General features: G+C 33.3%; 1 protein-coding gene across 2 annotated transcripts; it reads left to right on the top strand.

Moving 5' to 3' along the window:
• The first annotated feature begins 937 nt into the window (after positions 1–937).
• Positions 938–14,330, top strand: LOC140779928 (glucose-6-phosphate 1-dehydrogenase, cytoplasmic isoform-like). Of its 2 annotated transcripts, none has more exons than XM_073125312.1 (16): positions 938–1,098; positions 2,289–2,514; positions 3,419–3,504; positions 5,365–5,431; positions 5,505–5,691; positions 7,702–7,859; positions 7,946–8,014; positions 9,710–9,768; positions 10,210–10,246; positions 10,391–10,462; positions 10,634–10,781; positions 11,024–11,119; positions 11,934–12,004; positions 13,082–13,197; positions 13,839–13,884; positions 13,966–14,330. In XM_073125312.1, the coding sequence occupies exons 2-16, from the start codon at positions 2,329–2,331 to the stop codon at positions 14,131–14,133; spliced, it is 1,566 nt and encodes a 521-aa protein (XP_072981413.1). In that variant the 5' UTR covers positions 938–1,098; positions 2,289–2,328; the 3' UTR covers positions 14,134–14,330. The 2 variants fall into 2 exon arrangements, with proteins under 2 accessions (XP_072981413.1, XP_072981451.1); XM_073125350.1 differs by having other exon boundaries at positions 946–1,098; positions 2,245–2,514.
• The last annotated feature ends 3,686 nt before the right edge of the window (positions 14,331–18,016 follow it).

The following is an 18,016-nucleotide window of genomic DNA, read 5'->3' as shown; positions in this document are numbered from 1 at the left end:
AGAGATTCCAAGGCTAGAAGTTGTCAGGACTTCCCTCGTAAAGACTCTGCTAAAAAGATCAATGGTTCATTTTAAACTAACCCTCTAAATAGATTGTCGTCTTATATCAAGACTTAATACTTTTACTACTACTACTACCATAAAAGAATTTTTACATTAGCGTAGATTCAGTGCTAATATTATCAGTGTGTTTATGTGCTAAGTAAAAGCCACTTAGTTTAGTATTTTTTACCTTACTCAAGAGATGGTAGTTAAATTTTTTAAAAATAGGTATTAAATTTGGGGGCAATTTGCAACAAAAAGTCCTTTCGTTTTTTAATTGGCAGAAATAGGCCCTCTATTATCGAATTGCAAAATTCAAATATTTTTTTACTGATTTAGATTAATTTACCCTTTCTCTAACTCAATCCAACCGTTTAATCTTGATATACATTACTAAAAATTAGAGCGTACATTTTGCATAAGCGATGCATATAAATTACATAGTTGATACATGACTATATCTTTTAAGACACGACAGTGTTTTTTAAAATTTGTTAGGGTTAAATTAATAAAAAAAATCCAAAATTATAATTTTATAATGGAGGAGCCTATTTCTACTAATTAGAAAATTAAAAAGTTTCTTTTTCTGTAAATGCAAATAGCTCTAAATTTGGGGAAAAACTATTTTGGTAAATAAGTTTGAGCTCGCTAATTTGGTCAAAAACTCAATCTACAACCAGATCTTACCCTAAGATTTTAGGCACTAAACCAATCATTGTCAAAGAAATTAAAAAGTCCTCCTTGGGTCCCACCCAGCACTCCCATTTCACATGCTGTTTTGTCTTTTAAATACCACCCATGTACGCGCGGCAGGGTAAATTTTTTAATAGACTTGGACCGTTAGATGCCTCTTTTCAGAAGGTGGGAGTGCAAATAATAAAATTTTGAAGGGGGGAGAATATCAAATCCCGTTCTTATACCATCTCCCCGTCGGTTGGTATATTGAGAGTTAGGTGGAGGGTTGGGCCGAGAAGGAAAACCTTTGCGAGTATAAAATCCAAGCGGATCCCAATTCGCCCTTTTCGTGGGTTTCCAACGATCTCAGGAATTTGGGAGGTATTGCTTCTTCTTCTTCTTTTCTGTGTCCTTTTCGTTGATTCTTAAGAGAAAAAGAAAAACCTCAGCTTTGAAGTGATTTAGGTTGATGTGGAATTTTTTTTTTCCTTTTTGATCTGTGGTTGGATTGTTGAAGCTTGAGTAAGATCGGAAATTTTGGTCAATCTTGAATTTTTGAATTTAGATTCAGATATGAGATCTGCGTAGTTCAAAATCTATTATTTCGTTGCTCTATAATTGGATCAAACTAAGGTGAATTGGAATTTTAGCTGAAGCAGTGTGAGAAAGCTATTTTCGTAAGCATGAGATTTTATCCTTGAGAAGGCAAGTGGTGTTCTTCTATTTCTTTGTCATTATCATCCTAAGAAAGTCAAGATCTTGCTATCATGGGCATTGGAATTTGTTCAGAAATGGTAGTGGTATGCTGTCTCTCCCTCCTGTAGTTTCAGTGGATTTGCAGATCTGATTGACAACTATATGCTGTCTCTCCCTCCTGTAGTTTCAGTGGATTTGCAGATCTTGCGTAGCCACTACTGTAGGTCTTTCTTTGGATCTCCTAATCTCGTTCTTGCTACTTGACTTTATTCTGATTCTCTCCACCTTTGTTTTTTCTCTTCTAGTGAGTATCCATTTTCGGCATTTTGCATGTAAAAGTGGCTTTAAACCATATTCCTGCATTGCCTCGAACAATTTAATCTTACATATTTAAGACCACTGAATGGCAGATCACTATTATATTAATATTCAAAAAAAAAAGATCAATATTATATTATGCATTTTGCAAAATGCTTTATGCAAATAGCTCCATAATTTTGAGTTATTCAATCGTCAAAAGAGATGATGCTGTACAAGGATTAAAATCTTTTGATGGAAGCACAATTTGACATGTCTTAGATGTTATTTCCATATCTAAAAATGTAACATGCTTCATAATTGTTGCGTAGTGTTTAAGAAAGTTATACTTTGGTCCAGATCCCTAAGATTATGGTGATACAGGGAATTGCCTTACAAGAATATATGAAAACAAAAATTTTGTTGCTTTAATATTTATTCTACTACAGGGGAAAAAACCATCAAATTTTGTTTGTCTTTTTTGTGAAATATGTTGAAGTACTTACTTTTGGAAATATGTTTTTCATTTTCTAGGTTAATAAATCTTCAGAATCACTCTTCCTTCCCAACCTGTGCAGATTACAACTATAAAATTAGAACAGGCCTGTGCTATCGACCATGTCAGGAGAGTCAGTTGACTCATCTCCATCATCTAGAAGGAACAGTTTTAGGAGCGAATCTTTTTCAGAGAAAGACCTAGAACTTGCACCAGAGTGTGGGTGCCTCTCCATTATTGTCCTGGGTGCTTCAGGAGACCTAGCCAAGAAGAAGACATTTCCAGCACTCTTCAACCTTTTCCGGCAGGTAGGTTTACATTTTACAATTGTCTGTTGATATGTTTTCCATAATATCTGAAGTACCACTTGTTGGATTTTTGAGTTGCTTGCTAAATCACATCACTGACATTTCTTAGGGTTGAGCACTTGCATCAGTTTCACATTTTGAGCTGATTTTGTCTGAGAAGATGACCTGTTGAAAACTCAAAATTTGTTTGATCTTTTGCTATTTCAATCACTTGGTATCATCATCTCTAGACCATTTTAAAGCATGCTTATGAGATCTAAGCAAGTGGAACATTGCAATAATTTATTACACTCAAGGATATTCAGCTATTACATAAGAAGATTCTTTCTTTTGCATTATAAGAATATTTAATCATCCATTGCCAAGACGGAAGTATATGGAATTAGTATGTGCAAAAGGAGAAAGTGAAAATATGCAAAATATATGAGTTATCATAAAATTGTAAATCCTTAAGGAGCTGTTTATCTCTATTGTACTTGAAACAAAGTATGCTTTTGAGAATGAGATACAATAAATCGATCTGTGTGCATCTGAAAAAAAGTATAAGATGTAAAATATATTTTAAAGATGAACAGGAACATGTGAATAAGTGAATTCCCAGATAACTTGTGGGATTGACATAAATGTAATGCTCGACAAAGTTGATCAAAGGCGCATAAGTAATTAAAGCATCTCAGATACTTCAACTTGTTCAAAGTAAGTTGATTTTATAATGAAAAACAGTTTTTTAAATGATATAGAACTAACAAACTGATTAAAGCTAAAGCATAAGACATCAAAGAGGCCCATTTTCAAGCATTATATGCAAGTAATAATTTGAGAGAAAGTGCATTTTCTCTTGGACTGTTTATTGGCTATTTATTTTTTAGTCACGGCATATGAAAATTGATTGTGATATTGACAGGGATTTCTGCAATCCAGTGAAGTTCACATATTTGGATATGCCAGGACAAAGCTTTCAGATGATGGATTAAGAGAACGCATCCGTGGGTAAGATTTCATCACAATTGTTCATTATAGGACTGAATATGAGTCAGCATTTCTCATCCTACCAACATATTAAATTGTTTACTACTGTTTCATCTATTATTTATGTTTTTCTTTTGCATTATGCAGTTTTAATCTGTCTCAGTATTTAATCTGTCTCAGTATTTAATCTCTAACTTTCTTATATTAGTCCTAGTTTCATTATTCTTTAAGTGTATGTAGAATTTAGGAAAAAGGATGAAGCGTGCTTGTAAAGAATCAGAGTTCAAGACTCTAAATTTTCTACTTTATGTAAACTAATATAACAGGATTGTTAAATTTCTATTTTGCGTAAACAATAAGTGTATAAACTTAGTTAATAAAGCTCAAAAATACTGTTCCTATTAACATAGAACAAATTGGAGGGAATGCAACTTTTCATGAGAAAAGTACAAAAGATAAATAGATACTGTTGAAGTTGAAAGAACTCAGAATACCAAAGAGAAGCATTGGCTATAATGCTTCCTTTAGTTTAGTATTATTATATTGCTGAATGAAAGGTTAGTATGGTATAGTGGAATTTGCTTCCTAATCATAGACTAGAATCTGGGAGAACTAACAAAATAATATCTTTACTGAAGAAACAAATGAGCTCTACAAGGGTCAGAAAGGGTATATGGAAGCATGTTAACCCATTTGTAAATTTTATATGATGTATGAAGGACGCCTTCCTTTTTTAATTTGATTTATAAGTTTGTTTTAGTCAATTTACATTTCATCTGGGTTAACCTAAGGTGTCGGGGTTATCAAGAGTAGTGACTAGATTGAGTTGTTGGATACTTCATCAAAAGACTATATAATTGGGTTAAATTTGATCTTCAATATTCAGACACCTAAAAGCCTTATAAACACTAGGCAATAAATTCTTAGTTCAATTGGGAGTTGGGACTCGATCAGAACCATCATACTTTCTACTGAACTAGAAATGGTCAATTGAAGACTTTCTACTTCCGAAATTAGGCAGAAAACCAGATTGGAAATGCCCAAAATGATGAAATCTAAAATCCTATCCTACGTCTAAATAAAATTCATCTACAGATATAAATATAAGGAAGCCCCAAGAAAGAAATGATTGTGATCTGTTTCTCATGCAGAAATAAGAGAGTGTTTCATGGAACTTCTCTCCACTCTTCTTTATCTTTATCTTAGGGACTTGTTTCTTCGTTTGTTCCTTTACTTTTAGTCTTTTCTTCACTAGTACTACTTGGTAAGTTTGCCATCCTTCTCTCCCTTAAAGTCTAAGTGATGTGGTCTTCCTTTTCCTATGTTTTTCCGGTTTGCCTACTTAATAACCCATTTATAAAAACAGTAACTACTGTCCTGCTTCAATTTTTTGAGGTTTATTGTGCTACACTAGAGCCATTAAAATCCTGAAATTCAAGTCAACCCCACCCTACAATGTTCTCTTTATTTATTTTGAACCTTTTCCTTGATCTAAAAGACTTATCTAGGTGTTTATTTCAAATTAAATTTGTCTCCAGATTATTTTTGGATTTATAGTTCAGGAATATCCATATGGAGATTCATATGCCTCCTTTTCATTTCCTCTTGTGCTTCAATATTATTTTGGCAACCGAACCTTTTACAATGAACTAACCTAAATATGCCAGAGATATTATTCCATTTTCAGAGAAAAATGTGCTCTGCTAACTAGGAAACAGTGTCGCATTATCATGGAAGGAGTTGACTGTCACATAGGCCAACTAGGAAACAATGTATCTTTTTGGTGCTGTTTGAGTTTTATGTATTAACAAATCTTGTAGATACCATTTTTTTATTGTTATTGACTTATTTATTGATGTTGTTTTCTGAAAATTGGCGCAGATACCTCGCTCAAGCTAAAGGAGCTTCAGCTGAGCATTTGGAGGATCTATCAAAGTTCTTACGACTCGTAAGCCATTAAATCTCCTTCAGCCTCTGCATATTTGTCATTCAACTTAATCATGTGGAATGCTGTTTTACAGATAAAATATGTTAGTGGTTCTTATGACAGTGGGGATGGGTTTCTTTTGCTGAATAAAGAGATCTCAGAGCATGAGTCATCAAAAAATAGTGAACCAGGAAGTTCTCGCAGATTGTTTTATCTGGCACTGCCTCCATCAGTTTACCCTTCTGTTTGCAAAATGATAAGAACATACTGTATGAATCAGTGTAAGATTCTATTTATTTTCAGCTGTGTATACTGGTATAGAACTTTGGATGATAACTACTACTACAACAATTACTTTAAACATGAGCAACATTACTAGGATAGTATTTTCCTACTAACTTATAATTCGATGCATTTATCTAAACTTGATATGAGTTTAACCTAGAGAATTTAATTCTTATATGTGGATTTCTAATGTAAAATAAACAGGATTTGATAATCACGGAGGGCAACAATTGCTTTTCATATTTCCCTCTTGATTATAATTCTCTTAGCGCTCTTCCCTCTTCTCCTTAGATCTCAATGCTAATATATATACTCCTGCAGTTATTCATGTTCTATATCTTGCCATTTATCTGTTCATAATCTTACTAATTTTTTGAAAATACAATCAGGAACGAAAAATCAAGCTACCTATACTGCCTTACCTTGAAATTTTTTGTCATTAGCATAGAACAATAGGACAGTTTAAAGATGCATATGTGAATTTTTTGGACTTTGTTCCTATTTCTAGACCTAGACAAACTATGGGTGTAAACCTTTTCTTATGTCCATTTTGTATTAGATTCTTCCATTGTTTTATGATGATCCCAATGATCTTTCCTACTTACCGACTACAAAGTCCAAATAATTACTTCTACTGACACGACAGCCATGTCGATGGTGGCATGTTACTTGGTACAATGTGTGCCAGTGGTACACCCCTGTGCCAAGCCATGCTTATTTATGCATACTAGCATGGGTGACTATCGACCCATGTAGGTTTGGCGCAAGTGTGTGCCAACTCGTGCTAATTGGCATGAGTCACATGAGGTTCGAAATCAGTTTTATTGATCTAAAGTAGATCTATTAGAGTAGTGAATCTAAAATATATATTCTATTGAGCATTTTTTTTTATCATGAGACAAACATGATATATCATGTGGAGCATATTTTTTTTACTTTTGCCTATTTCAATCATATTATGGAGTATTCAATCATATCATGTGTTGAATAATATTTCTATTTGATTATTGTTATATCTTTAATAAAATATGTTATTTACAAAAAATAATCTAAAGATAAAAGACTATAATATTTTTAAATAAAAAATAAAAAATTAACATGCTAAAGACTCAAAGATAATCTAAAGGCATGCACGGGCCTGCCGAACGCCACAACCTTCATTGGTCTTAATGCTTAAATAAAATGTCCTATAGATATTTTCAAGTTATTGTGATAGTCTTACCTTATATTAGTTTTTTTTAGTAATACATGAAAGTGTTGATCTTATGTTCGGTTAAAAAAAGCTAATCACATTCTAGAAAAGTTTGTGTGTACGAAGATCTCTCTTGTTTGTTAAGTATTCTCATGATCTTCTCTTACAGGAATACATGCTTATGATAGTTTAACTAAGTTCATATAAATTTTTTTCTATTTTCTTTGCTTCAAACATTGCATTTCACTTATTTCCTTTTTTCTTTTTCCTTTTACAACCCTACTATCTCTGCTGCACATGATAAGAACCGGATACTTCTTTTCTAAGAATTTGTAAAATTTAGGATCTGTTGAAGCATCCTGCAAAAAGAAGCCCCTGTGCATTCTTCCGAAATGGCTAATCAGTTAGTAGCCTAGTTAGCCTTCAATGTGCTTAACCAATTTACTTTCAAAACTTTTTAGTATGTAAATAGAACTTTCTATATTCCAGGGGTTTTACTTCTTAGATTTCAATAGATGCACCAATAGTTTCAAATTGGTCTCCACGAGAATTCTTGGTATGTCCAAAAGCTTTTCCTTCCTAAAGCCATCCACTACACCACGACATCCTCTAGTATAATACCTAAAAAGGAAGCCTATACCTTCCCTACTCCCTCCTTTGTCCTAGTGCCATAGGAACCTCTTGTATTTAATTTGCACCACCCAAGTATCCTTTATCCAGACCTCCTTAGTCAGATTCTGTTCTCTGCAGTAATATTGTCCTTTGAAGTGCTGAACTGGTTGTTAATATCAAATTATCAATATTGTTCTTTCAGCTGATCTTACTGGATGGACTAGGATTGTTGTTGAGAAGCCTTTCGGGAAAGACTTGAACTCTGCAGAGGAACTGAGTGCCCATCTTGGAGAGCTCTTTAGTGAACCACAACTTTACCGTATTGACCACTACTTGGGAAAGGAACTGGTCCAGAACTTGGTAATAAGTGTAAATTAAGAATTAAGATATTGTTCTGTCTTTTGTGCTGTATTCGTCATTTCATCCAGATTTAATTGGATTGGCAGCTGGTGCTTCGTTTTGCCAATCGGTTCTTCTTGCCTCTATGGAATCGGGATAACATTGATAACATACAGGTAAAGGCCTTCCATAGTTGCTAAAAAATGGGAACTTGTTCAAGGTCATAAAATTGTAATTAAATGTTCATAATGGCAAAGGCAAAAACATTTCATGTTCTCTTGGAATTTCAATAATGAACACATGAAATTTATGTTTTATGGCAAAGCCATCTGGCACACTTATCTTATTTTACTTTTTGAGATATTTCTAAATTAGTTAAGCTTTTCATTAGGAGCTTATGATTATTTTTTAATTGGTTGGTAAACATATTTGTGCTGAAAAATTGCATGCACCTTTCTTTGAATGATGCACTGAAATTTAAGGCTTAATTTATATGTAGAATATCATAATATAAATGTAAGTACAGATTTGCATAACAAGGTTTGATCATTTGAGTATGTGGCATCTTCATTGAATGCTTCTTGTTCAATCTTTTTTCTTCTTCATTTTTCTTTGTCAAAATATAGGAAACTAGTATCTGAAACATGCCACCTGATCATCTATTTTTTGTACTTCTCTATGGAATTTCTCTTGAAGCCTTTAGTCTGTGTTTGGTTTGAGGCTAAGCCTCGAATTTGTTTAGCTAACCCATTTCTTATTTGATTTAGGTACATTGAACTAGACTAAAAAAATATATTGTTTGCTTGAAAACTAGGTTATAATGTAATTATTACTTTCGATGTGATATGAAAAGATAGAAAAACAGTTTTGGAGATAAATAAATGATATATACAATTAATGGACATGTAAAATTAATGGACCAAAATACCCTTTGACTTTGATAATTTTGAATTATTTATGTGCTTATAAGTGGGCTTACAAGCATGTATGTAAGCCTGCAAACGGACTTAGCATACATATAAGCTTGCAAATGAGCCAAGTATGCATGTAAGCCCACAAATAGGCTTACAAACATGTTTATACCTAAACATATTACTTTTTGTTAATTTTTAATAATTTATAAAATAACGTAAGGTTAATTTTATTTTTTTAACTAATAATAAAGTGTTGTTGTTTATTATTTTTCTTTTGTTTTTGGTTATAAGCTCATATAACTATATATTTTTTTCAATGTTACTGTTTTTAATCCGACCCGTTTTCACCCCTAATCACATCTCTATTTCAAATTTTCTAACATCTATCTCTAATTTCCCTCTAAAATAAATATATTTTTTCGCTGAAAAAATTTAAAACTTACTAAGTCTAAAGTAAATTATAGAGTGGTTGCGGGCTAGTGAGCTTTTAAACCCATGATAACTCACTTTATTTCTTTTAATAAAGTTACAATGTGAAGACTTTCATGAAAAATATTTTAAAATTTAAAGAATTCCTACCTGATTCAGATATGGATAGAATTTTTGAAAAAACACCCAAATATGGATACGGATATAAGTTAGATATAATTTTCGAATTCAGATATGGATACCGAATATCCATTTATCTGCATATTTTTTGAATGATTTATAGTTTTTAATTTGCTTATTTAAATAGTGAATATTGATATTGTTACTGATGATATGTTATATATTATTTGTAGAGATTAATTTTTTTTAATTTTATATGTATTTGACATATAAAAAATTTACTTTTTTTTGAAACTTTTAATATTTTTGTGTTAATTATCTCTAAATAAAAGATCATAATTCATCTAAACATCAATTGCTATGAATGTTACTTGTTTCCAACAATAAAAGGCTATCCTTATTCTGCAGATTGTCTTTAGAGAGGATTTTGGAACTGAAGGACGTGGAGGATATTTTGACGAATATGGGTATGTTCAATGAATGTATTTTTCTGTCATAATCCTCATTCAAGTTAGTCTAAGGTAAACCTGTATACTTTTCAGTAGTTGATGGCTGGTATAACAACAGAGATTTTGGAAGCCATGGTTCAGAATATATTTTTGTTAGTTTAATTTACGATCTAAAATGACACTATTTTCACAATATGATTCTCTAAATTGCAGTTACGAATTCTATATCAGGAAAAGATGAAATCATGCTAGTCATAATTTTTTTTAATTTTTGAAAGTCCTTCCTGCGCATAACTCTATTCCATTGTGCGTATTGAATATCTCTGTAGTAGGAAGTAGGAACCACTGTTTGTTACTTGATGAAAGTTATCTAATATAGGAGGTTAGGAAGTCTCTTGTTTCCTTCTAGATATTCGTGTACTAAAAGTTTGACTTATAACTGCAATTTTGTTTTCACAGAATCATTCGTGATATTATTCAGAATCACTTGCTGCAGGTAAAGCTACTAATTTCATAGTTTTCACCTTTTTGTTTTGCTAGAATCTAATTTGTCTAGAACTTAATATTTTTTGTTGTTTTCAGTAATACCTGCAAATTAAACACTTTTATTGCTCATTCCTTTTGTTGTTGATACCTGCAGGTTCTTTGTTTGGTTGCAATGGAAAAGCCTGTCTCCCTTAAGCCTGAGCACATCCGAGATGAGAAAGTCAAGGTGCTGAAAATCATATGCCATTATACTCGACATATTGAACTATGTCCTTTATCCTAGCATCTGATGATTCTCTTCTTATAACTGATCCTATGTATCATGAAGTTTCTTGTCCTTGCTTTAGCTTATGGTGGACTTGTGATTACCATATTGAATTTTCATGTCAAATATTAGGTTCTTCAATCAGTGCTACCCATTAAGCATGAAGAAGTAGTCCTTGGACAATATGAGGGCTACAAGGATGATCCAACAGTATCTGACAGCTCCAACACCCCAACTTTTGCAACCATTGTTCTACGTATACACAATGAAAGATGGGAAGGTAAACATATTCAATTTGACTTGTCCAGCCAGTTGTCCTTAAGATCTGCATAGTATCTCTAAGTTATAAATAACTATAAATGGATAACTACATAAAACACATAAAGCACCTGAAGTTTGACGATCTTTCATTTTTCGTTATGTTTCCCTCCTTTTGAGGCTTGGACTAGACAAACTGCTCTGATTCCTTGATATTACTTTTTTTATCATCTTCATAAACTGAACAAATGATGCGTGTTACAGGTGTTCCTTTTATACTCAAAGCTGGAAAAGCTCTGAATTCCAGGAAAGCAGAAATTCGTGTGCAATTCAAGGATGTCCCTGGTGATATTTTTAAATGTACGTATGCTTACCACATCCAACAATAAAAATGACTGTCGGATTATCTTGGTAGGAGTTTCTGTTGATGTTTTCAGTTCCAAGACTAAATATAAATGATGAACATGCTGAGAAATTTGTGGTGAAATAATACAACCTTTTACTATTACTAAAAAGATTAAAAGTAGAATCCAACTCCAAGTGTATCTGGTAGTGCAGAAGGTACTATCCAACATACTGGAAATGCCCATCTCTGGAGTTCCAACTCCAACTGTATCTGGTAGTGCTTGTTCTGTAGCTTTAGTGCACAAATTTAATAGTCGGTTATATTATTCTATACACTGCTATTTCTGACTTCGATTACTTGGATATCATTCTGCATGCTTTGCTGTCTAATTGAGATTGCTTCTGCACATCGGTGAAGTCATTAGACATAGATCTTCATCTTTTATATTCTTTGAGCTACCATACTTCATCATTACAAGTGTATTAGTGATTCATTAGTGTAATGAGCTAATAGACACTATTTTAGAAAGCATGGGGCAGCATCTTTCTACAAACTTGGTGATCTTTGATATTGTAGTTGTTAACCATATTTTTTGTCTATCATAATTGATAATTCTAACTAGATTGGTTTTTATTCCAACCATGGAAATTTTAAGGTTGTCAATCTTTAAGGTAAATAAGACGAATTTATAAAATTCATATGTTGTTACATGCCTGTTCTTTGACTGTTTAATTTTCAGCCATTTATTAATCATTTGCTAATATGTCTGTATATGTTAGCTCAAATCTGATAATCTGACTGTTATCATTTTCCTTTTTCTTGACAAAGGTAAGAAGCAAGGGAGGAATGAATTTGTGATACGGTTACAACCATCAGAAGCCATGTATATGAAGTTAACAGTAAGTGCTAAACTACTTTAAGGGTTGAGCTTCTTTCTCCAAGGTCTCTTCTCCTTTTCATATTCAATCATGCTAATAAGAGTAAGACAACTGGAAACGTGAAAAGGGGTTGGGGGATGCCAAGATGATTAGAGTTTAACAAATTAAAAACTTAAATTAACATTAATACTCTTAATTTTCATGCACATTATGCGCTACCATTAAACCAATTTCTAACTACTGTTAGCCAGAATATTACAGGTAGAATATGTACTTGAATCTGTAAGTGTTCTGCATTTAGTATCAGTATCAACTATATCCAACTAACAATCAGGTCTTGCAATTGATGGTTTCTTGACTTTAGTCCCACTTAGTTGTAGCCAACTATCTTAATGAAAAGAGTAGTTCCATGGGTCCTTTGTAATTTCTTTTTAAATGAAATTGATGAGTAGGATATTCTACGGGGCAGGGTAACATGGTACATGGGAATATGGTGGGTATTAGTAGTGATAAAAAAATATAATACATAGGAAGATGGAGAGAGAGAGAGAGAGAGAGAGAGAGAGAGAGAGAGAGAGAGAGAGAGAGAATGGAGTTGGATCTAGGTTGTGCCCGAATCGTTAAAGTATAAATGCGCCTGTTTTAGGCGAAACGGGTCCAAAACCTGTCCATTTTGCTCTGTTTCAGCTTATCTGGACGCAAAAACTTCATTCCATGATATGAACCGGTGAGACAAGGTTTTTTCTCATCCCCATGTAATATTGAAGAAAAGTGTTAAATCATTTTTCTTCTGAAATGATTTCATTGCAGATGGCACAAATCTATACATCTACAACTAGTTCTTTTATTGGCAAAATGTCTTGAAGATTTGAGCTAAAATTTTGGCTAAAAGAAGAGAAAATCAGATTTTTTTTTTCCCTATTTATTTACCCAGAAAATTGAAGTCTGAAGAAGGCATAACGAAGAAGACTATTGAATATATAGCTTACATAAGGATGTCCTACACATGCAATATGATATTTGAAAGTTATGAAGAGCTAATCATCCTATCATGCCCAAATATTTTTATTTCTTTAACTGTTTCAATGTCTTATGCAGGTCAAGAAACCTGGACTGGATATGTCAACCATACAGAGTGAACTAGATTTATCATATGGGCTACGGTATCAAGATGTAACAATTCCAGAGGCATATGAACGGTTGATTTTAGACACGTATGTGTTTTTTCTCTCTCTCCTCTCGCTCTCTCTCCTCGTGCTTGTGTCACCTGATTCTCTAATTCTCATTTAGTTTAACGCATGCCATGTTATAAATTTGTAAAGCTTCTAGTTTTGTCACTTAACTCGTACAATCTGCCGTAAAGTTGAAAGTTCGGAGACAGCCTATCTACCTATTCTGAACTAAGCAATATGATATACAAACCATATCAAGATGGATCAGTGATTATACTCCTAGATAAGAGATTGATTGCTTTGCCACGCTGCTATGTTGTTAGTCTAGTGTGACAGTATCACAATTGTAATATGTTTTTCTCATGCAATGGTAAAATATCTCTCAGTTATTCTCGATCAAGAGTCTTTTAAACTACATACTTTTAAGCTTCCTTTTTCTTACTTGTTCCTATAGTTTGATAGCTGTTCTATTTGCATTCTATATAGTTTAAAATCCCTGTATCACCTTAATCCCTGTATCAACTTAAACAAAATAGCTGTTCTATTTTGTTTAAGTTGAAGAGTATGTATCAGAATGGTTCACCTTTTCTGGGATTCAGCTTGCAACTACTAAGTAACTTGTCTGCTTATCCTTTAGGAATTTTCCTTTTTTAGCAACTAATTGTCTGTACCTGTTTCCATAGAATTCGAGGAGACCAACAGCATTTTGTTCGCCGAGATGAACTGAAGGTTAGTGCTGTTTAAATCTGGAATTTCTTTTTCTTCTCATATGGCTTTGTTTTAACTTAGTATTGTCATTCTGGTTTTCAGGCAGCTTGGGAGATCTTCACTCCTCTTCTACATGATATCGACGATGGCAAGGTGAAGTCACTTCCTTATAAACCAGGCAGCCGAGGTCCAGCAGAGGGAGATGAACTGCTTGCTAGAGCAGGCTACGTTCAGACACATGGCTACATTTGGATACCACCTACTCTATAAGCATATGGTTTTTACTACTCACGTAAGTAGCTAGATGAGAGTTCTTTGTGATATATTCTCGAGTTTTCGGATAACTAGTGGGTGAAAGTCGGATCTGTATTTCTGCAAATTAACTCAAGCCTCGGGACATGAATAAGTGCCTTTAGTTGTATGACATCTACTATTTTTGCATGATGAATAAGATCCCTCTTCAAAGAGTGTGGTGCGCTGTATGTTTATGGGATGGATGTCATGGTATTTATTTATTCATCAAACAAAATTCACATTGATCATCATCAAAATCCACAAAGTTCCTAAACAAAGACAAAGCCCAGATCCTTTGGACAAGGATAAATTAGCTTAAGGTCAAGATTGAGCAGATTTGATTTGATCATATGAAGCTCCATGATGTGATTTATTAGTATTAATTGTAGTCAGCAGTTAACTTTCATTTCCTGTCAAGACTATCAGGGTTTTAACATTTTGTTCCTTTACCACTTCTCTTTCTGAGATGTTTGCAATATCTAAAATTTTGAAATCAGTGGGATATGGGGCAAAAGTTGTCAACTTATACATTTTCATTTCAAAAATACATATATTCAACTGATTATCATAAACTACAAAGAGCATATTTGGTCTTTTTATATTTACACTAATTATTGTTGGGCAATTACAAGTAGGTCAGAACTATGGTTCAAGGAGATGCTTTTAATTTTAGCTCAACCATACTGAGATCAAATGTATTTTTTTGCATTTTAGGTATATTAGGGCTGGAAAAATCAGGATCTCCACAGTTCATCAATAATGTAGGGTGCAAATTTCCCTTCAGAGAGATGCACTGAACTTTCCTGCTCTGCTGTCTCACTGCTAACAAAATCATAGTTCTGAAAGCTGAAAGTACAAATATGTTAAATATGATCATATAACAAAATCATCTTCACTTAAGATGGTATAAAATAGATGATACACTATGAGTAGCAGATATACCTGGCAATACAGTAACAAAATTAGCAAGTATTTGAGTGGCGGCGCCGCTGCTGTTTGGCATAATGAAGCAGAATATTATACCTTGAGAAGAAAACAAGAATAGTATTACCTGGTGATCAAATGTGTGTTCTGGCATTAGTTTCTCAATAATTGACATGCATTGATGTAGGAATTATGGAGCACTATGAATGACAAAAGGACAGCCAAGAGGCTTATCAGGAAGAATGTTGGTGGTTTTAGAATCTCTGATGGTTTGTTCTTCTCAATCACATGGTCTTGTTCATTCTGTAGCACTGCTGAAAGCTCCAAAAGAACTGTGCAGAGAGACCTATACAGGATTAGAATGTGAAGAATATTTTGACTCTGAAACCTTCCATTACTGATTATTGCTGTTCGAACCCATCTAAATATGCTGAAAAGAAAATTTATGGTTGAAATTTCTATCCAAGAACTTCTAATAAGAAAATGAATCTAGGAGATAGGATAGGTTTGGTTATCGTCTAATCTAAATCAGATCTATATGAAGTAGGTTCTGACCAAAATTTTTTTTATTTTATATTTTTAAATAAATATACATTCAATTATTAAAAAAGATCAAGTGGGCAAAGTGATTTTTCTGTTTAAACTGATGACAATTTTTACGATAAAAAGGGGCAAGGATACCGTTAACTTTGAATGGAAAATCTAATCGTTGTAACTTAGTCAAAAATTTACGAGGCAAGATCAAGACCGGCATAAGGGCGAGACTATAAACAAATTCAGATGATCTCTCATTTCTTTTGCTCTGTTTAGATAATTCGATCTCGTGGCAGTATATTTCGCAATCTAACAGATGTAAGTAGTGAAAAATTCCATATATAATCTGGAACTTGGTCAAGACTCTTTCAGAGTTTTCCCTTCAACCCCCACCAGTGTGGCTTTGTTCACTGAATGTCCAACATCCCATTTCCCATGATGTTAGAAGACTTACATATATTCACATCAGCCCACAGTTCTTCATGTTTCCATCAATTGCTACAGAAGAGCATTTGACCCAGGACTATGGGTGCATTCAAAATGGAAAATAATTTGATGTTGCTCACAGGATGAGGAATTTGATCCTAAAAGAAAGCCCTCCGCTTATTTCTCGATCATGATCCATATGATAGCGTCACTTGGTGTGACGGTAAGTCTTGTTCCTCCTAATCATAGATTCAACTCTTATAATCAGTCTCCTCAAAAATACGAATAAGGTTGCATATATTTTCCCTTCCTATACCCCGTAGGCGGGGGAGCCTTTTCTGGCTTGATGCCCTATTACTCTTATGATACACCAACTATATATTGACTAAGGAAGAGAACAAAGTAGATGAAGAATCTATCTTGACCAGTATTATTGTCCAACAATAACTAACAAATGCCTAAATGCACTTGGTGTAAGAAATGAATTCTGGCCCACAAGAACACATGCTCACATGGCAAAGAACATGAAGGTGGTCCTTCTTGATGTCAAGAGGTTGCACTTGCTCCCAAAGCACCCTGATAATGGAAACAATAGTACCCAGAATTAATTACTCAGGACAGCATGATCAACATAGAAGAAATGTTGAGGATTAGGACAAGTCAATATGTCAACAGAGCATTAGTAGATCTTGTTTAACTTGTTCTTCTGCAAGTTAACAAAAACCATTAAGAAAAAGAATAATGATCAACAAAATCACATTTCACCCTTAATTCAAGATCTTCCCTAAAACCTAAGATAATAAAGAATGGTGGATTAATCTCTAGATTTTAATAAACTGAGATATATTTCATTTTTAGTTTACCATTCAGATTTTTAACCACCATAACAGGAGGTAAGCTAATCTGCATCATCATGATCCATGTAAAAGAGGTTTATAATGAAGTGAAAAATTTAAAGGCATCTTGTTACTTGCTCACTTATAAATAGGACAGAGCACTTGTTCTTTCCTACCCAAAACTAGCTGAGTGCTTGTGAAGTATCCTTCTGAAGACTCTTGTAATCTAAGAACAAGATGGTTTACAAGGCAGAGGAATCCAGATTTAGAAGACAGGAGGATTCCATGAAGAAGGGAAAGGACCCAAAGCATGAGTTGGTGATGCTGCAGTGCAACAAAGGGAAGGCCTCCAAGTTCAAGAGGAGCTGCTATGGTGAAGAGGAAGATGGTGCTTCCTCTGCAATGCTTCTCATAGCCTGTATTGTTTTTGCTCCCCCTTCATCCATTTAGCGATCAAAGCTCCTTCTCTTGCTCATTGTAACTATCAGTTCTGTTCTCAATCTTGTATATCTATCTCTTCTCCCTTTACTTGAATGGAAGGCCTTTTAAATTGATAATAATAATAAAAAAAGAGCATTTTAGATACTCTAAATGTAGCTCTTACTACCACTACCATTAAGGGGTGAAAATTAAAAACCTGTCCAAGTAACTAATTCCGACTCAACTCGCTATCTTTGAATCAAACAGTTACGAGCGCAAACATGATACCTATTCCAAATTTAGATTCAAATAGAAGTTTATGCCTCGTTCGGTTTATGTATAAAGTTTTATAAAAATAACTTTATGTATATTTTCTAAATATAAATTATGTATTGCCTCACATTTAAGTTTATGCCTCGTTCGGTTGTAAAACATAATAATTATCTTAAATAAATCTATCTAAAAATTTATATTTAATTACTAATTATAAATAAATATATTAATTATATTAAAAAATTTTGCTTAGAAAATATGTATAACTTTATCACATCATCTATATTCGATAAAGTTTTATGTATAACTTGTCCCTACCTTATATAAGGTTCGGCTAAAATATATATAAATGAGTTTCAATTAATAATTAAATATTTTTAAATAAAATATTTATTTAAAAAAAAAAAAAGCCTGATTCGGATTCAGATAAGGTTTTATGTGAGTTA

The sequence above is a fragment of the Typha angustifolia genome, chromosome 1 (assembly GCF_048772165.1).
Source record: "Typha angustifolia cultivar Huaian chromosome 1, ASM4877216v1, whole genome shotgun sequence".
NCBI lineage: Eukaryota > Viridiplantae > Streptophyta > Magnoliopsida > Poales > Typhaceae > Typha > Typha angustifolia.
The sequence above is the reverse complement of the archived record's forward strand: the minus strand, read 5'-3'. Positions and strand labels throughout refer to the sequence as shown.